This window comes from Cupressus sempervirens, chromosome 3 (genome assembly GCF_028749045.1).
Source record: "Cupressus sempervirens isolate cs-2001-9-10 chromosome 3, ASM2874904v1, whole genome shotgun sequence".
Classification (NCBI taxonomy): Eukaryota; Viridiplantae; Streptophyta; class Pinopsida; order Cupressales; family Cupressaceae; genus Cupressus; species Cupressus sempervirens.
Window position 1 is genome coordinate 13667365 of NC_143120.1, and position 18443 is coordinate 13685807.

General features: G+C 33.4%; 1 protein-coding gene across 1 annotated transcript in view; it reads right to left on the reverse strand.

The window, feature by feature from the left end:
• Positions 1 to 9500: 9500 nt before the first annotated feature.
• ATSEC20 (Sec20 family protein) overlaps positions 9501 to 18443 on the reverse strand; it is a 51224-nt gene continuing 42281 nt past the window's right edge. The window contains exons 6-7 of the mRNA XM_089818037.1: positions 10406 to 10520; positions 9501 to 10059 (exon numbers count right to left, since the gene is read on the reverse strand). Of these exons, the coding sequence (XP_089674163.1) occupies positions 9648 to 10059; positions 10406 to 10520 (527 nt within the window). The 3' untranslated portion in view covers positions 9501 to 9647. The remainder of the gene's footprint in view (positions 10060 to 10405; positions 10521 to 18443) is intronic.

An 18443-nucleotide genomic window follows, 5' to 3' on the forward strand; every position in this document is an offset into this window, starting at 1 on the left:
ATCTATTAGCTATCTTGGGAAGATACTTTGCTATCTTTAGTCCGATAGATGGTTGCTCCTCATTGGTTGGTGTTGCCACCTCCTCTCTCTTCCTTGCCTATATAAGCATGCTACCTGGCTTGTATTTGTATCTCTTATTTTTGCATCCTCTTAATGTTATTTTGCTTCCAACATTTGCATTACTCTCTTGGAGACTAACTCTATGATGCTATTTTGATTTTGTATCATTTGCATTCATAGTTTAGATATTTACTTTTTGCACTAGTTTTCTGGGTTATTAATCTTTTCAGATTCTAACAGAACATCTGCGCAAACACATCCAGCAGCGGCATCCGACAATCAGATCTCAATGGTATAAGAAAAAACACTACCACCCGACCTCGTGGAACCCAAAAAGGTCCACTCCCACCATGCCGAAGAGATAAACTCAAGTCCCAAACAGGATAGCAAACTCAAAAGTCAAAACCAACAGCTAGGTTCAAGGAAACACTTGAAAGCAAACTATCTCAAAGGGTACCAAGACACAAGTATCAACTAAACCCAAAGGCAACACAGATACGTAGGAAATCTATTATGCATGTGAGCAAGTGTCATCACATGAACCAACTCTAGGGTTACCTGGCTAGTCTTTTAATCCTCTGCCCCCCTAGTGACTCTATGCGGCACTAGTATCCTTCTGTACTGACAAGGCACACTAACGAAGCATGGTCGCAACCAAGCGTCCTCTCTACTCCCATCCTAGCCGGTACTAGCACTCGAGGCATGGGTGAAGAAACAATGACTCTTTTTAATTCATTTTAAACCCATTTAATGAATTGTTATCACTTATTAAACAACATATAATGGGTTACCCGATTGCCTCTTTAGGGCCTCAGCCTCCATTGCAAGCCACTTCCCAACATGACATACAGATAACCTACCCTAAGCTCAGTAAAATAAAAATATCACAAAATATCACATATCATACATCAGTTCTTAAACAAGCAACTGACAAGTACCAAAAATCACTGATCATAATCACGGATTCCACCAAAACTATCATCCTAATAGGACTGATTCCAAAACAAAGTATATATAAACCAAACCATGTCATAACATGACATCACCAAGCACAAATCATACAAACACCTCAATCTTATACAAGTGACTAGAAAGCAATCCAAAAACAACTGATTGAAGAATCAAATGTTATATCAGGTAGGTCACACCATTCACCTCAATTTCACACAAGAACACTGGAAAGCAATAACAATCAATAGATCAAAACACCTCATAAAGCATACAAGACACATTACCATAGTTGAGTATAAAAGATCGTATACAGTGCATCATCATGACATCACAGACAAAACTCCTAAGCCTTTGGTAAACATACTAATTTGGTCAAAGCTAAGTCAACCCAATAGTAAAATCACACATCTAAAAAAATGCATACAAAAGTGAATTTCATAATTCATTAGGTTTTGAAAACCCTAAAGTTCAATATTTACTAAAAGTTTTTGGATTAAATCACACACTTCTATAATGGAAATCAATTTTCTCAAACAAGTGTGTCAACCCAAAGAAATTCTGAAAATAAAAAACACAACAAACATGGAGAAGATAAGAATTTGAAGAATGCACAAACCCACAAGATCCTACCTGAATCTGATGCTAAAACAATGAACACACAAACACGCAAAAATCTTCTTTTCCTTCGAAAACCCTCTTTTCGAAAATTGGCTCCTCCAAACTTGTGTATCTAGAAATGAGCTCCGATTTCCTTAATAAAGAGTTTTTTTTCCCCAAATCAAGGCTTTGATTATACAATCATGCAAAAACTCTGTTTTCTATTATTATATTTTAATTTCCATGCACGCACTTTATGCAATTTAATTAAAATAAACTTTACTAAATTAAAGCTTTCTCTCCTTTATTAATTTTTAAAGTGTTTTTAATAATATATTTATTAATTTAATTAATAATGTTATTTAGAGTTTATTATTAAAATAAAACTCCTAAATAATTATCATTAAATTAAATAAATATAACTACACCACAATTAGAACAATAACTATATCTTTAAATTCTCATTTTTTTATTTAAATAAATCCACGAGACTTTTTTTACTAATATATTTATTAACTTAATTAATAACATTATTTAGATATAGTTTCAAAATAAAACTCTTAAATAATTATCATTAAATTAAATAAACATAAATTCGTCAAAAATAAAACTTGAATATAGCCTTTTAAATGTAATTCTTTCATGCACATTTAAAGAACTTTTTAATTAAAATATTATTTTATATTTTCTTTGCCTCCACTTTATTAAGTAGTGCAAGCACTTATTTAAAGCATAGTTTATTATTTAAATTAATAATAATATTAAACCTCATTATTTAAATGCAACTCTAATCTAATAATTATTAATTAAATAATCATAATAAAACAATATTAAATTTTTAATCTTTTAATATTTTAGTTCTATTTTTATTCAACTTCTTAAATTAGACTTTTAAAATAAATATTTTAAACTGAAGTACATATTTAATAATGTAATTGAATAACATCATATTCTAATTTCTCTTTAACCAATTTTCTAAATTTAGACTTCTACTTTTAGACCTCTAAATTTAGACTAATTTTAGACCTCTAAGTTTAGACTTTTTATTTAAAGCATAAGTTTAATTAGTTTTTAATTAATCAAATATTCATAGATTTTAATATTTTATTTTTAATCAAAAAATATTTGTTACTCAACTAATAATACTATTTAGGGTTTATTATTAAAATAAAACTCCTAAATAATAATTATTAAATTAAATAAACATAAATACGTCAAAATTAGAACTTTAATTAAATATTTTAAATTTAATTCTTTTATCTAATTAATTTATCAATTAATTAAATATAATTAAATTTTAAATTTTCTTTATAAAATTTTTATTAAATTAAATCATTAAACTATCTTTTAATTTGATTTAATTATAACAGAAAATCACCACATGCCCCACAAGATTGAATACGAAAACCCAACATACAAAACATAAAACTAAATCAAACACTAGGGTCAAAATCACGAATTCACATCACTTGACAAATTTAGAAAGGTGAAACTAACTCAAATACTTATCCTATTTTCTAGGACAATTGACTTAGGTTAGGATTTGGACTCAAGAGTTATCTCCCCACTTATACCATTGAAATACTGCGATAGGGTACGCTCATCCTGACAATTCAGGGAAGTCAATACCTAGTATCTACAATCTGCATAAAATCCACACATGTACAAACACAATATTCTAAACTAAACACGCAATGGCAAGAAGTGGTGCATTGTGTAGATCTCGACTAGCAGGTGACTACAACTCCCTTTCTCAACCACATCAAAAACGTCAAACATAAGGAAAACATACACACACACTATACACATGCAAATATGGGGTAAGTATCCATAGAAACCATATAAAAATCATTTATTTAACTAACATCATTAAATAACTGAAAGTCACTAAATGCACATATATATATCATCATCAAAACAATCATGAAATAACTGAAATAACTAGTACTAAAATAACTCAACACATATATCAACTGAATATGAAATACAATTAATCAATTTCAGTAACCCAACACTGCTAAACATAAAACGAAATCAAAAAACTGGTTTGACAATACAATCAAAAAAGTCAAGTAGGGGTAGGCATTACATCCACTCCCCCTAGACTTGGGCTTACTCCTGGAAGCCTACAAGAAAGATAAAACTAAACTAGGGGTAGGTATCACAACCTTCTTAGAGGATTTCACCAAAAGATCATTTAGACCTTATCACTCCTTAATCTTGTCTAACGAATGGTCTACTCTAAAGGATTTACAAACATCACTAATCAATGTTACCATATAGGATTGCACTGACTCGTTAAGACCACTCAATTTTCTGAGATTTTTCTGCTACAATGATTAGAAAGTAACAGTGTAAAAATGATCTATTTAGGTATAGCACCTTATTCATATCTCCTTTTTGTTCTTGTCTCTGTACGATCTCTATCTTCTGAACTTCTTTCCTCTATTCTTAATTGGTTTATTCACTCCTTACTTCCATCTCTACTTGGTTCCCCTCACTTAACTCTCTTCTTTCACCTTCTTCAATAGTTTGCACTATCAGCATAACAAACTAATAATCAAATCGGCTTCCAACCAACAACATGATCAGCAGCCTAAAACTATCTCGATCTCCTCTTTAAATAGTCATCTCTAAGCTTTGAGATTCTTTCTTCTAATGTCACTTAATCACAATCGTCGATCTCATGTTCAATGTGCTTAACCACATAGAAATAAGAACTTTGTGCTCATCCTTATCCTTCATCAATTTCCATCATCAAATCCTTATTGAATTTTTCCAGTTGTAGATCTTGTAACAAACTTTGACTTGTGCCTTTCACCATCTCGAACTTACCATATTTCCATAAAAAGTCAGCCTTAGATTGTAATTTTCCAAACTTGTTCTTCCAATTGGTCCTTAGTAAACATAACATTTACTCAGGTAATATAGTACTCGATTAATACTAGACTCACTCGAGCAATACTAAATTTCCCTTTTGTTATTTCAATCACTCTAGCAACACTGTAGTCACTCAATGAATATAGTCTCCATTTATTAACCTTGTCACTCAATTAAGCTTGTGATCTTCAATACTTCACAATTTTCATGATTGTAAAACAATCAAACCAACATTACATCATCATTGTTTAGCACATTCAAGTACTCATTGAATACCATACTTATTAATTCAATCTTCAACATACTTTCTTCAAATCTTCTACATCAATCAAATGATATGACACTCTATTGAGTTAGCATAATGTCTAGCCAACAAAGACTGAGACAACAATGACAATATAACAACTAGTATGACTCCTTCACATACATTCATAGCATTACCTATGGCATTATCAATTGAGGATAACAACCTAGATAACTCCATAAGGATTGCATAAGGAAACAAGCCAACTAGTGGTGGTAAGTTGACCCCCTACCTCAGATCACCCAACGTTGGTGCCATACAGATGGTGGTTGTCATCCCCATGGGCTAGTATAGCTTCGCAAGGAATCCTTAGCCTACCCAAGAGGTTTTAAAAAAACACTGAAAAATGTAGTTTACAAAATAAAAATTGATAAGGGTGAAAAAGTTGTGTGGTTTAAATCTACTTGACCTTATTGTCAACAACTATGGTAATATTAGGTCAAACATGAGCTTTGATACTATAGGTAAAAGACAAGAATGGAATCTAAGATTATGGAGAACAATCAAGAACATTGCCCAATTAGAATTGTGTTGCTCCTATTGGTAATTATGGTATTGTACAATGAAAACAGCAATAATATTACCCAATGGTTCTTGTTGTATTACCTTGATAATTTACCGAAGAAGTTAAAAGAAAGCTTAGCTTAAAAATGAGAGTAAATTTAAAATGCAAAAAACATCTCTCCCCTTACTAAAATCTTATGTCTGCAAACTGCTCTCTTCATATACGTAATTAAGTTTTCTATCATTACGTACTAAAACCTCTCTCCATGTACTAAATTTTTTTGTCCTGATCCTAACTCAAACTTCTAAACCCGAAACCCAAATTTGTATAACTACCTCTGAAATACAAATTGAAGATACTCAAAACCAATGACAGGCAAATTATTTTTGACAAACATTCAAGTTGCATCGGCATAGATCAATTCCATGAAATATTCGTGGGAATGCCATAGAAGATGTGTTTTGTTGTGAATGTATACAGAACATGGAGTAACGAAAAGTATAAAGAAGATGGTATTTTGAAGCGAACCAAAGTGTACAGCAAGTTTTGAGGACGATAGAATAGGAACCAAGCTATCATGCCACGAAATGGGTAATATCCATTGGAGTTTCTGTTTGCTTGTTCAGCTGAGGGCAATTGGTAGATGTGAAAGTTTTCTTCATAGTTACAGATTGTCATCTTCAATCAAACATTCAACTCTCTCCACGCCGAGTCAAGGAAACTTCTCATTAGATGTTCACTGCCTGACGATCTCAGAAAATGTAGAGCTTCGACTTGAAATACACGGTAGAATAGTTTTGGAAAGGCATATAACAGTTTGACAGAATAATTTGAGTGATTTCACCATGTCAAATCAATGGATTTTTGGTGTCAGAGAACAATACAATCACAGCGCACGTGTTGTTTGACTAAATCCTTATATGAAGTAGTCGCTGGTCTGGTTACATCTTGCATCAAGCCTCCTTTCTCATTGGCAGCGTGGAATATGATCATGGCTCCTCTGTATAGTCATGTACCCATCTGAAGATAGAACATTGAATCATAAAGATAGCCGAATTGGAACGACGCGCCTGTATCAAGGGAACATAAACTGTGATTTCAAATGCATATGAAGTATTTGACAGAATACCTTAGAGGCGCATAGCTGCTCTGACATCTCAAACCAGATAAAGCACGTGAACTACTAAACAAAATGCCTCCTTGGCTTCTTCTGCGCAGGCCTTCCATGCATGTCAATAAAGACAAATTGTATGTTCCTAACTCTCTCACAAAGGCGATTGTGATTGGAGGAGGTTGGTACTGGTGTCGGCTCATCATTCGCATGCATAGGATTTTTTAACTGTGTATCTCAAAGGAGTGTGTATTTTTAAAGGACACCTGCGATCTATTTGACAAAATGTCCCCTTCCGGCAATTAGAAAATCATGGGTAGAAGATATATGTACATGCCTTCAAATAATCTAGTCTAAGCAATTGGAACCGAGCATGAGAGAAGTTGCATGAAAAATGTGGAATGTTAAATCGTACCAATCAATTGTTTAACCAAATGCCTAAGAAACTTTGGTCATTCCAATAGACGAAGCATGGGATTTGTCTGACACAATGCTACTGCATGGGATATAATAATTGTTGAAATATGCATAACATGTTTTGTGAAGAGACTTAAAACTTCCCAAGTTCCAATACGCTTACCTCAAACAGGTTGTGAGCACGACGTGAGTGTGGATGAATGCAAAGGCTTTTCTTTCAATTGCTTGCTATGAAAATGTGCTAAAGGATTTCAAGCCAAGGCAAAATTACCCAAACTGCTTTGCATTGTTTAACGAGGGGCAAGATGCATCTACAAAAGAATTATCATCTAATAATTGAATGGATACATGGGCTTTGTTTCTTGTTTAAACTGTAATATAATAGTTCAGGTCACGAGTGCTTACAATCTACGTCAAAGGGTGGGCAAAATTTCAAGAAGATATGATCTAAAGAGAAAGTCTTCGTCAATGAGGAGACTATGGAGAGCTCCATTGCCTCATATTTATACTATGATGATATGGAGATCTATTTACATTAGCATCTATGTTCCTTGGGGGAGCGCAGCTTATGAACATTTTATCTTAAAAAGAAAGAGGCTTGTTAACAATCAATTTTAGTTTGAAAAAGTTTGAAGATGGTGAGCTCAAGCTTCCTGGAAGATGTGCGCATATCGATACACATCTTTCCCAATATACATTCCGAATTCTCAGAACTTTTTGCGTGGTTACGAACCCGAAAGGGGTAGCTTCTAAGTAGTTATTTTCTAGAGACTATAAATAGAGGACTTTGTCAATGTAAAAAGGGACTTTTTTGAATTTAGAGACAAGGGACACTTAACATTTTGATAGCAAGGCAATTTTTGGAAAGTGCGAACAATTCTTGTTCTTGTAATCAGCAATTTTCTTATGTTCTTGGTACTAAGAAATAAAAGAAAGTATATTTTGCGTTCTCTTTTCTACAAAATTTGAACTATTTGTGTTGATTCGGTTTGTAATTAATATTTTCACGATATTGTGCAAATGTTAGTGACTCATCAAATCACCATTGAGCTAATAATAGCCTTTAAGCGTAGTTCTTGATCATTCTTGTTAGCTATTGAAGTTGATTTTGGGAGGCTTGAAAGTCGTTTGGTAATTCGTTTTCATAGCTTTCTTCATATCTTTTAAAATTTGAATACATCTTTACTTTAAAATCAAAATTACATCTTACGAGGGAGCTGCCCGTCAAAATGCAGAGGAAGGCAATATACCAAAAGCCTATCCAACTGTTGGAGGAACTGATTTGCTGCACTCATTTCCATTGGGCGAAATCATACTTTTCCTAGTGATAAATCTGTTTACCAACACTATGATACTCTATTTTTCTAAAAGTAAAAACTTGGTTCAGTTGATTATTTACAGTATGTATTCCAGGCAATTTCCTGTAGAGTCCGTGTATATCAGATAGATCATCACTGTTAGTTTTGTTTTTATTGCATCATAGTTGCAACTAGTGCTGGCCAATATGCATATATATATTGTAACCTCTTCAGTAAACTGCTATCAATGCAATATAAATAATTGAACTTTAGCTAAACAAAAAATATCATCATATGATTCATGACTTCAGAACATCAGATAATGACTGAAGAATACAATGGCCATGATTCCCAGCTCCCAGTGACCAAGTCAACCCGATGGCCATGATTCCCAGCTCCCAGTGACTGATTAAGTTTTCTATCAATGATTTGCTTATTAATATAAATTGCTAAAATAAGCTTGGCAAACTAATTTGAATCTTAATCCGTATAGGAAAGAAGCAGGCATTAAGATTTCAAAATTGAAATATGTAAGACATTTACAAAACAGGCAAACAGGTTTGATGCTTTTGATATAATACAAGTACAGAATGAACAGGAACATATCGTATCTTTTGAAAACAAAATTTTGAAGAAAATAAAATTTAAGCTTAGTAGGTGTTCCAAAACACATTTCAAAGATATTCATTTAGATGAAAAAATCGACGAGATGGTGGAATGGTCCTTTTCATTTTTCTCAGATTCATGCAGATGAGATCAACTAAGATCTTTGTGATGCATTTTTTGTTGTTTTATTAAGTCCTGTGTCTAAGTTCTATGTTCATGGGATGCATTTCACATTAATTATTACTAATAAGACTTGTTGCCAAGCAAACAAGGAGATAATTTTTTAGTTAGAATAATCCACTGAGGTGCAGATCAAATGCTAACTTCTGAAGTTGCGAATTGTATAAACAAGGCACTGACACATTTATAAGTTGTCATTTTTCAACTTTGATCAAAAGTTTGTATTTACAACTAGAAGTAAAACAATTAATTTTTTTTACTACATTTACTTCCCAACACATTGAGATCAGAAACTACAGCCTCAAGAGTGAGCTTGTTAAAGCTGCCATCCTAAACATAGGCTCATAGCAAGGAGCAGCTCACCCACTTCAAACCTCAGTTTCCTCACAGTAACCGAGACTTATCACTCAACCTAGACCCAAAGAAATCCAAATCTTACTGTAGAATCAATTGATTTTAGATTCATGCTAAATATGCAGATAACAACAGCTCGCCACAAAATAAATATTTGGGCTCCAACCATTTGGATTAGTGTTGAAAGGATATCTAATGGATTTCTATAGCGAGTCACCAATATGATTTGTACATGTATTAAATTTTTAATTAGCACTTAACAATTGCATTTACTCAAATTATGATAGATGCTAGTAGTGTGAACATACTCCAATCTTACAACCATGAGCACTGTTTTAAAAACTGAACAAACCAACGAGCATAATTGTAGTCAGAAAATGCAATTCAAAGTTCATCATGACTTTGCGGTATGGAATTCTTTGAAATAAAGGATGGATCACTGGAAGTAAAATGAATTTTGGCTTCCTTTTCATCATCAACATCTAGATGTACATCACTATTTACAGGATTGGAGATGCTGGTCTGATGTATACTGTTATCCAAAACTGATTGATCAGAGAAACTGGCATCCATGGAAACTGTTTTTTCGGAGGTTTCACTAATCACTTTCATATTCTCTTTTATAAAATATGGACTGCTAGCATGCTGTGGATAGTCTGAAGCTAGTTTTATTTCTGGATGATCTGATCTCATTGATGCAGCAATTTTACGCTGTAACTTCAAAAGCCCAACACGCTTGGTGAAGATATATAAAACGACCAAGCAAAAAAAAACAAATCCAAGAACCATTATTATCCTGTCAGTCATGCAAAAATTATGTCAGAAAATGGACTTAAAATGATTTGCTATGGCAAACACAGTACCATAACCTGAAAAAATGATATGGCTGGGAATTTGACTAATCACATTTTATAAATATGTTCTTCAGTTTTTCAAAAACGAACTTGGGTTGGCTTGAAAACTTTAAAAAATCACAATGCTTTGGAGCCAATATATAAAATACCAATCAAGCAGTAGATATTTAGAAATTTATGTTCAATATAGCCTATCCAGATAACTGATGGTTTCATGACATTGTAGCAGCACAAGAAGAGTTAAGAAAGACATCAAAATATGAGTAGTGTGGTAGAAGAAGAGTCCACCTGTCAAGGATATCCTGTCGTCGCATAGTTGTGAGTAGGCGTCTAGTGCTCATCAGTAAAGAGCGGTGTCCTTTATATTCAGATTCAGCTTTAACGAGAGTCCCAGTGGATTGATCTAGGTGTACAATAATAGAAATCAAAATAACGTTAAAAGACTCTTTTACTATATGCCTGATCAAACTTTCAATATTAACAAAAAGAATATTAAAACCTGGTCAATAATTTACATATAAATATATATACAACAATGGAAGGAACCAACATAAGAACAAATTCAATATGGAAAGCAATCACAATAGTTGCATTGATATTCCATTTAAATCATGCAAGACTTAAAAATTTCAAACCCAACTATCAGGCGAAGAACTCTGTAAGAATTCTATATTCTTGTGTGAAAATAATCGAAGAGTCTAATTTGACAAGCATGCTGAAGTTGTCCCAAAATATGAGATAGTGTAAAACATTTGTTTTTAACCTATGAAAAAGAATATTTTGGAATGGGTAAACCCAGAAAACTAGAAAGCTTCATAAATTATATCCACTACAGAAATACTATAATTCAATGGGCCCTTGGTCTACTGGTGAAGTTGAAAGGTTCTTAAAGGGCCCACCAGGGATCAGGTCTTGCTCAGTGTAAGGCTCTGACATTGATAAAGAGACAAGGCTGGGGTCGTGCCCCAGAGGAATTTGGCAAATGTACACCCCTTAGTCCTTGGCTCTTAGCCGAGAGTTTCAGTCATTGGCTCGCGCTCCCATATCAGGTAGCTAAAAAGATTTCATGGATGACCTCCATCAAAAGTTCAAAGGTGAATAGTAACAAAAAAAACATTCCTGTAATGTAATATAACTTGCATAACTTGCAAATGTCAAATCTTTTCTGGGAATCCCCTACACTACGACAATATGCTTTAATCTATCTAGCTCCCAAGTTTATCATTATTTAAAACATGAGCAGATCAAATTTATTTTACAGTTAACTACAAAGCCAATCAACCAGCAAGATAGTGTTAACTTATCTGCCTCGTTTTTGTTCACAATTATGCTACCTCATGTTTACAGACTTGCACTAAGGTCCACAACCACTGAAACAAATTGTATATCCAAGTAGAGAAATAAAGGTAGCACATTGAATGACTCTTGCCATAAAAAAAATGAGACTGTTGCCATAAAAAAATGAGGCATAACCAAAATAATGAATTGTCCATAAAGGCACAACACTCGCTGAAGGTTTTGCAAATAGGGTGGCAAGCTAAGAGGGCTTAACTTTGGAGGAAACTCCATGGTTAACCATGCTTGAGCTGGGGCAATATTAGGAGGCTTGATGCTTCACCCCTATGAGCACCACCTACATGGAATGAGTGTCCAGTGTTCCATTCATTCTTATGAGATATGGATTCTTGTGAACCACTATTAATGAAACATGGGTAAATGAGTTTGACTTAGAATAATACAAAGTTAAACCCTCATACCAATTACAATTTGGCTAGCCGTGGAAAATATATGCTACTTACACTTTAAGGAGTTGAAGGGGTTCTATAATGAATGGTCAAGGCACAACACTTGGTGAAGGCTTTGCAAATGGGGTAGCAAGCTAAGTAAACTCAACTATGGAGGAAACTCCGTGGTTAAGTGCACTTGAGTTGGTTTAATATTGGGATGGTTGGCCTCCTGGAAAGGCCCAATGCTTCACCCTTGTAAGCATCACGTAGATGCAATGAGTGCTAAGCATTTCATTCATTCCCATAAGATATGGGTTCTTGTGAACCACTGCTCATTAAACATGGGTCAATGAGTTCAACTTAGAAAACTACGCAATTGAATCCTAATAGCAATATCACAATTTGGATTTCTATGGAAAATATCTCCTACCTATCAATTGATGAGGTAAAGGGGCTCTAGAATGAATGGTCCATAAAGGCACAACACTTGCTGAAAGTTTTGCAAATGGGGTAGCAAGCCAAGTAGGCTTAACTTTGGAGGAAACTTTGTGGTAAAGAGCAACTAAATTGGAGCGATACTAGAAAGGATGACCTCCCAGGAAGACCCAATGCTTCACCCCTGTGAGCATCACCTAGATACAATGAGTGCTAAGTTTTCCACTCATTATCATGAGATATGGGTTCTTGTGAACCACTACTTATGAAACATGAGTCAATGAGTTTGACTCGGAAAACTACACAATTGAATCTTGATAGCAATGTCAAAATCTAAATAATTACATCTAAATACATAAAAGGTGGCCGCAAGTAACCATTTATTTAACATCCCAAAAGCTATATTTTAAAATTTGTCTTGAATCAAAGCAAACGTCCTTCCTTATAGGAGGAGTTGTATGCCAATAGAGGAATGAAATTGGTACCCCATTTTAATGAACAATGAAATCTCACACAAATTTAGGTAAGATAGGTCCTCACATAGAAAGCTACCAAGTCTAAATAAAAGTTTAACCCTAAATTTTACTTCAACAAATATGTCATGTAAGTGGGGACTTTGTTTTTTCATTGATTATTCTTTGTGTTTCTAAGTTACTAGGAGACTCAGATGGTGTTTTGCGTGTTCCACTCATTTTCATGAGATATGGGTTCTTTTGAAACCTGAGTTTGACTTAGAAAACTGCACAATTGAATCTTGATAGCAATTAAAACTATTAGATATCCACAATCCATAATAATGCTGTATAATTTCAGGCTTCAATTGTGTAAGAGATTTTTACCACCAACATTTCGGATCACACTTCATGATTCATCATCAGGATGCAAGAGAGTAGCAGAAGATAAAGATGATAGGAAGCAAACCCAAGAGGAAATATAAAGAAGTGGGAGGAGGGCACAAAGATGGAGAGTTGGCCAAGGCCCACCCAATGAATAAGCTAGGAAAAAATAGGAACAAGACAAACTAGAAGCAAGAAGGAAATGAACAAAGATACCAAAGGAAGTACAACAACCTAACAAATTGAAAAGGAGAAAAAATAATAATAATAACAATAACAATAAGAACAACAATCACATTAACAATGAAAAATAATAATAATAAAACAACAACAATAAGAAAATAATAATAATAATAATAGTAAACACCAGAAATAAAATACCCACTCACAAACTAGAGCAACAAAGATCTAAAGAAACATAATCAAAAACTACAACGAAATACAAAAATTGAAACGACGACAAGACAAAAAGAAGATAAAAATCCCAACCGAATAAAAAGTAAAAACATAACCCCCATGAAAATTGATCAAGGGGGATCTAAACAAATAAGAGAATAAAGGCAAAGATGAAAAGATAAAAAGATAAAAAAAGGAAGAAGGAGGGTATAAATTAATAGGAAAATAAGAACAAAGAAACTAATTAAAGAAATAAATAAACACATGAGAGAATGTGTGTGCACATATACTACCTAAAAATGCAAGTGAATAAATCAAAAAATACCAAGTCAACACAATACCAAAACAAATGATAGAGAACAAAAGAAGCAACTATGAGGATTAATAAATGGTATAAAGATTAATAAATAAGTGGTTGGTATTTTCTTTCCTTCGCATTCTTTCCTTCTTTTTGTTCTTCTCCTGAGGCCTTTTTTGTCGCTTTAGGTTTTTGGAGCCATTTGTCTTTCGGTCTTATTCTTTTGTACTTCTTGGTTTGCTTTGTTAGAGTTCCTTTTTGTTTTATTGTGTGGTTCTTGTTAATTGTTGTATTTTTTATATTTTACTTAATTCTAGCTTGTGGGTGTGGGTGTGTGTGTGTACATGGCCACACAAACACATTCATATATATTTTCTATTTATATATATTGTTTCACAATGAAATGAATATATATATATATATATAGTTGCTTCTTTTGTTCTCTATGTAGGAGCATTTGTTTCAGTATTGTGTTGATATTTTTTTATTTATTTACTTGCATTTTTGGGGAGTATATGTGCACACACATTCTCTCATGTTCATTTGTTTCTTTAATTAGTTTCTTTGTTCTTATTTTCCTATTTGTTTACACCCCCTTTTTAATCTTTTTAATCTTTTTACCTTTGCCTTTATTTTCTTATTTGTTTTGATCCCCCTTGATCTATTTTTGTGGGGGTTGTGTTTTTACTTTTTATTCGGTTGGGATTTGTATCTTCTTTTCGTCTTGTCATTTAAATTTTTTGTATTTTGTCGTGTGGTTTAGTTTTTTATTATGTTTCTTCAGATCTTTGTTGCTCTAGTTTGTGAGTGGATATTTTATTTCTGGTGTTGCTTATTATTATTTTTTCTTATTGTTGTTGTTTAATTATTATTACTATTTTTCATTGTTAATGTGATTGGTGTTCTTATTCTTATTCTTATTATTTTTATTATTATTCTTTTTATTGTTAATACTATTATTATTGTTATTTATTATTTTTTCTCCTTTTCAATTTGTTAGGTTCTTGTACTTCCTTTGGCATCTTTGTTCATTTCTTTCTTGCTTCTAGTTAGTCTTGTTCCTAGTTTTCTCTAGCCTTTTCACTGAGTGGACCTTGGTCAACTCTCGATCTTTGTTCCCTCCTCCCACTTCTTTATATTTCCTCTTGGGTCTGCTTCGTGTCATCTTTCTCTTCTGCTACTCTTTACATCCTGATTATGGATCACAGAGTGTGATCCGAAACGTTGATTGTAAAAAAATCTTACACAATCAAATCCAGAAATTATACAGCTTGATAGCAATATCAAAATCAATATTTACATCTAAATAGGTAAACAGTAACCATTTATTTAACATCCCAAAAGCTATATTATAAATTTGCCTTGAATCAAAGCAACCCTCATCCTCATAGGAAGAGTTGTATGCCAACATAGGAATGAAATTAATGCCCCAGTGTAATCAACAATTGAATCTCACACAAATTTAGGTAAGATAGGTCCTCACATAGAAAGCTAATGAGCCTAAAAAAAGTTTAACCCTAGAGTTTGCTTTTACAATCATTGACTACTCTTTGTGTTTCTGAGTTACTGGGACACTCAGATGGTGTCCCACGGACAGCTAAAAATTCCTTAGATTTCAGGAATGGCAGGGGATGGAGCAAGAAAGCTCAAAATTTCCCAAATTTTAGGGATGGGGGTGAGTTAAAACTAGCCTGGATTTTAGAGGCGACATATAATGGTCAACAAACCAATGATAAACAATTTGTTGGAGTTATCAAGGGACTCAAGCCTCCAAGATCACCTGCAAAAAAAAAACATTCTGATTAAGAGAGAAACAAGAACAAAACATTCTGATTAATGGCACAATGGATTACATTAATGTTGGACATACCAAATGTACATATGATGCCTTGCTTTTATAGGCAAGGCAAGGTTGAGAGATAAAATTAGACAAGATCATGACATGTGTCATAAACCTGTGTAATGAGACAGCTAACGTGACAAATATTAAATGACCAAGGACGCAAGAAGTAAATCAAAAAAGATAACATAATATCTCATCAAGACAGCTAGTACTTCTAGAAAGATTCCTAGGACCTAAATAAAATTAATGTGTGAGTAGGACGTACCAGTGAACTACTTAGGTTAAATAGCTTATTCACAACAGTGCCATCCTTAAGGGCAACTTAGGGAGAAGTATACAAATGCATAGATGCATTAATTAATAATAAGTCATCTCAGCTACTAGGCCATATTGGAACTCATTGACAAATGCAATATTTCACAAACAAACAAAAAGGAAAAAACACAGTGGGACAAAATTTGTAACTGCTCCGATTTCTATACCAAATTTATGCCAGTTTTCAATGTACAGGCCTTTCATCAAAACAGTTTATGCTCAACCTTTTGAAGAGTTTTCTAATTAATATGTCATTGCACCCATATTAAACTTTAAAGTTAACATCAATTGATATATCTTTTAACTTCTACTCATCTGAATCAATGACCATCCAAAGCCCAATTATCTTCAAAACCTATGGCAGTTCCTTCCAATAGCTCAACTCTTTCATAGGCTGTACTGTAGGTTGAAGGTATAATAATTCTTTTACCAGTGATGATCTGTCCTAACAGCTTTGCCTGTCTTCCTAACTGCTATCTTGGACTAGATTGACTCTCATTTTGCTGCATTGACCACCCATGAAGGCTAGGTGGGATTTCTTTGAGCGTTACACCTTTTTACTTGCATTGTTGATTTAGATGTCCAAAAATAATTAAAATAATTGTTTATTCTTCCTACTGTGGCAGCTGTAATAAGATTAACCAAATATCATCAAAAAAATGAATCAACTCCCTCCTCAAGACTGAAACCTTCCTTCACAAAGCTTACAGAAGCTTGGAAATGTGTTTGTATAGATTACAGAAGGTATGGCTCCTCCACAATAGGCAGCGGGTAAGCTTGCGTAAGGCTAAAAAAGCTTTCATAACATAAATCACCCTTTTTAATTAGTCTTTAATGCCTCTTTAAATGGTATGGCCTCTTGGGAACACCAAGGTCTACAGTTGGGAATAATATAATATTTATCATTCCTTATTTAACTATTTCCTTGAATGCATGTATTGCAGTTATTCCTTAAAACTTTAACAAATATTAAAAAGACAATTTTATTATTGCCTACAAGTTTCAATAAATTTGAACTCCGAAATTCAAAACCTGGAACTAACAACTAATCCTCAAGTTTCACACAATCGTGACCCTGAGTGAAAACTTACACCACTGAAACCAATCTTAACCTGAGGATTTTCATTCTGTGCTGGAAGAAATCTACTCAACTACACAAATTGGAATTTCAAGAAAATATCAAAACAAAAATGAATAATGAATCCCTTCATCCTCTTTTTTATATTATCCACACTATCTTTCCGGAATACTATAGCTAAAGTCAACTATCCCATCTTTCACCAGATAAGTCCCTAGTAACATCCCAATGCACAAGGTCCTTTTGGCTGCAATCTCTGAAGTCTCCAGACCAGAATTGACGCCTTCCACTAGAAAACTTTCGGAAAATGCATTAAAACACAAAAAAAAAAGGCAAATAAACAAAATAAGCCTGCATAATGTTTCATGCTGATAGTTTGGATGATAAAAATATCCATGCAAACTTTAGTGATCAGATCTACTATCAACGTAGACTTTTGAGAGGGGCATAAACATAGACTGATTTTTTGTCATTGCAATGGTCTAAAGAGAAATTGACTTTACTATTTACTGTCCTTGTATGACAGATTCTCTATTTTTGTTTTCAAAGTTCCATGTCATAATTGTTTTTGGTAATTATTATATATTATTAAGAGATTGGTGTCTCCAAATAACCAGATCTCTTATTTTTGAAAATTAGTCATATATATACTAATACCAGTTGACAAGTACTCCCGACTCCAAGTGACAATGGACTTGAATTGACTTCTATTTTTTGTCCAGCAACTAAAGTCATTAAAATATTCATAATAATAATTAATTAAATGCAGGCTACAGCCTACAGCACAATGGTAAATTGTGAGCCTCTTACCTAGAAGGTCTTGCATTCAAGTCTACTTGAGCTTAACAAATAATAATACTTAATTTCATTAAATCATAAGAATTAATCTTGGCTTTGTCCTATTACCCATCAAGAAAAAATTCAATTAAATGCAAGTTGCTTAAAATATTAATTTTAAGATAATTTTATTAATTAAATTATATATTTTATGCTCATCAAGGCCAAAGAGGGGACATTATAAAACCTCTCTCCAAAAGAGAGATAAAATACAAACAAACATGAATAAGTGATGGATGGAGAACTCAAGACCCCGCCCAGAATGAGATCTATCACAACTATACAATCGTCCCTTCATAGGCAAGAAAGAGAGAGACTATGAATACGCCCCCCACCTCACATTGTCTAATCTCCTGCAAAAATGGTGAAAACATGATCCAATGCCTATGAACAGAATTACCTGACAATGTTAGAAAATCTATCAGCAGAATTAGAACTGCTACTCATTCGATACAAGTTTTCACTTTTTTCATGGCTATAATCCATGCAATCACTATTTGCCAGAGTAGAGGCTTTAAAGGAATGTTAGATACCCAGGTTAGAGATATTCCCTTCCCAATT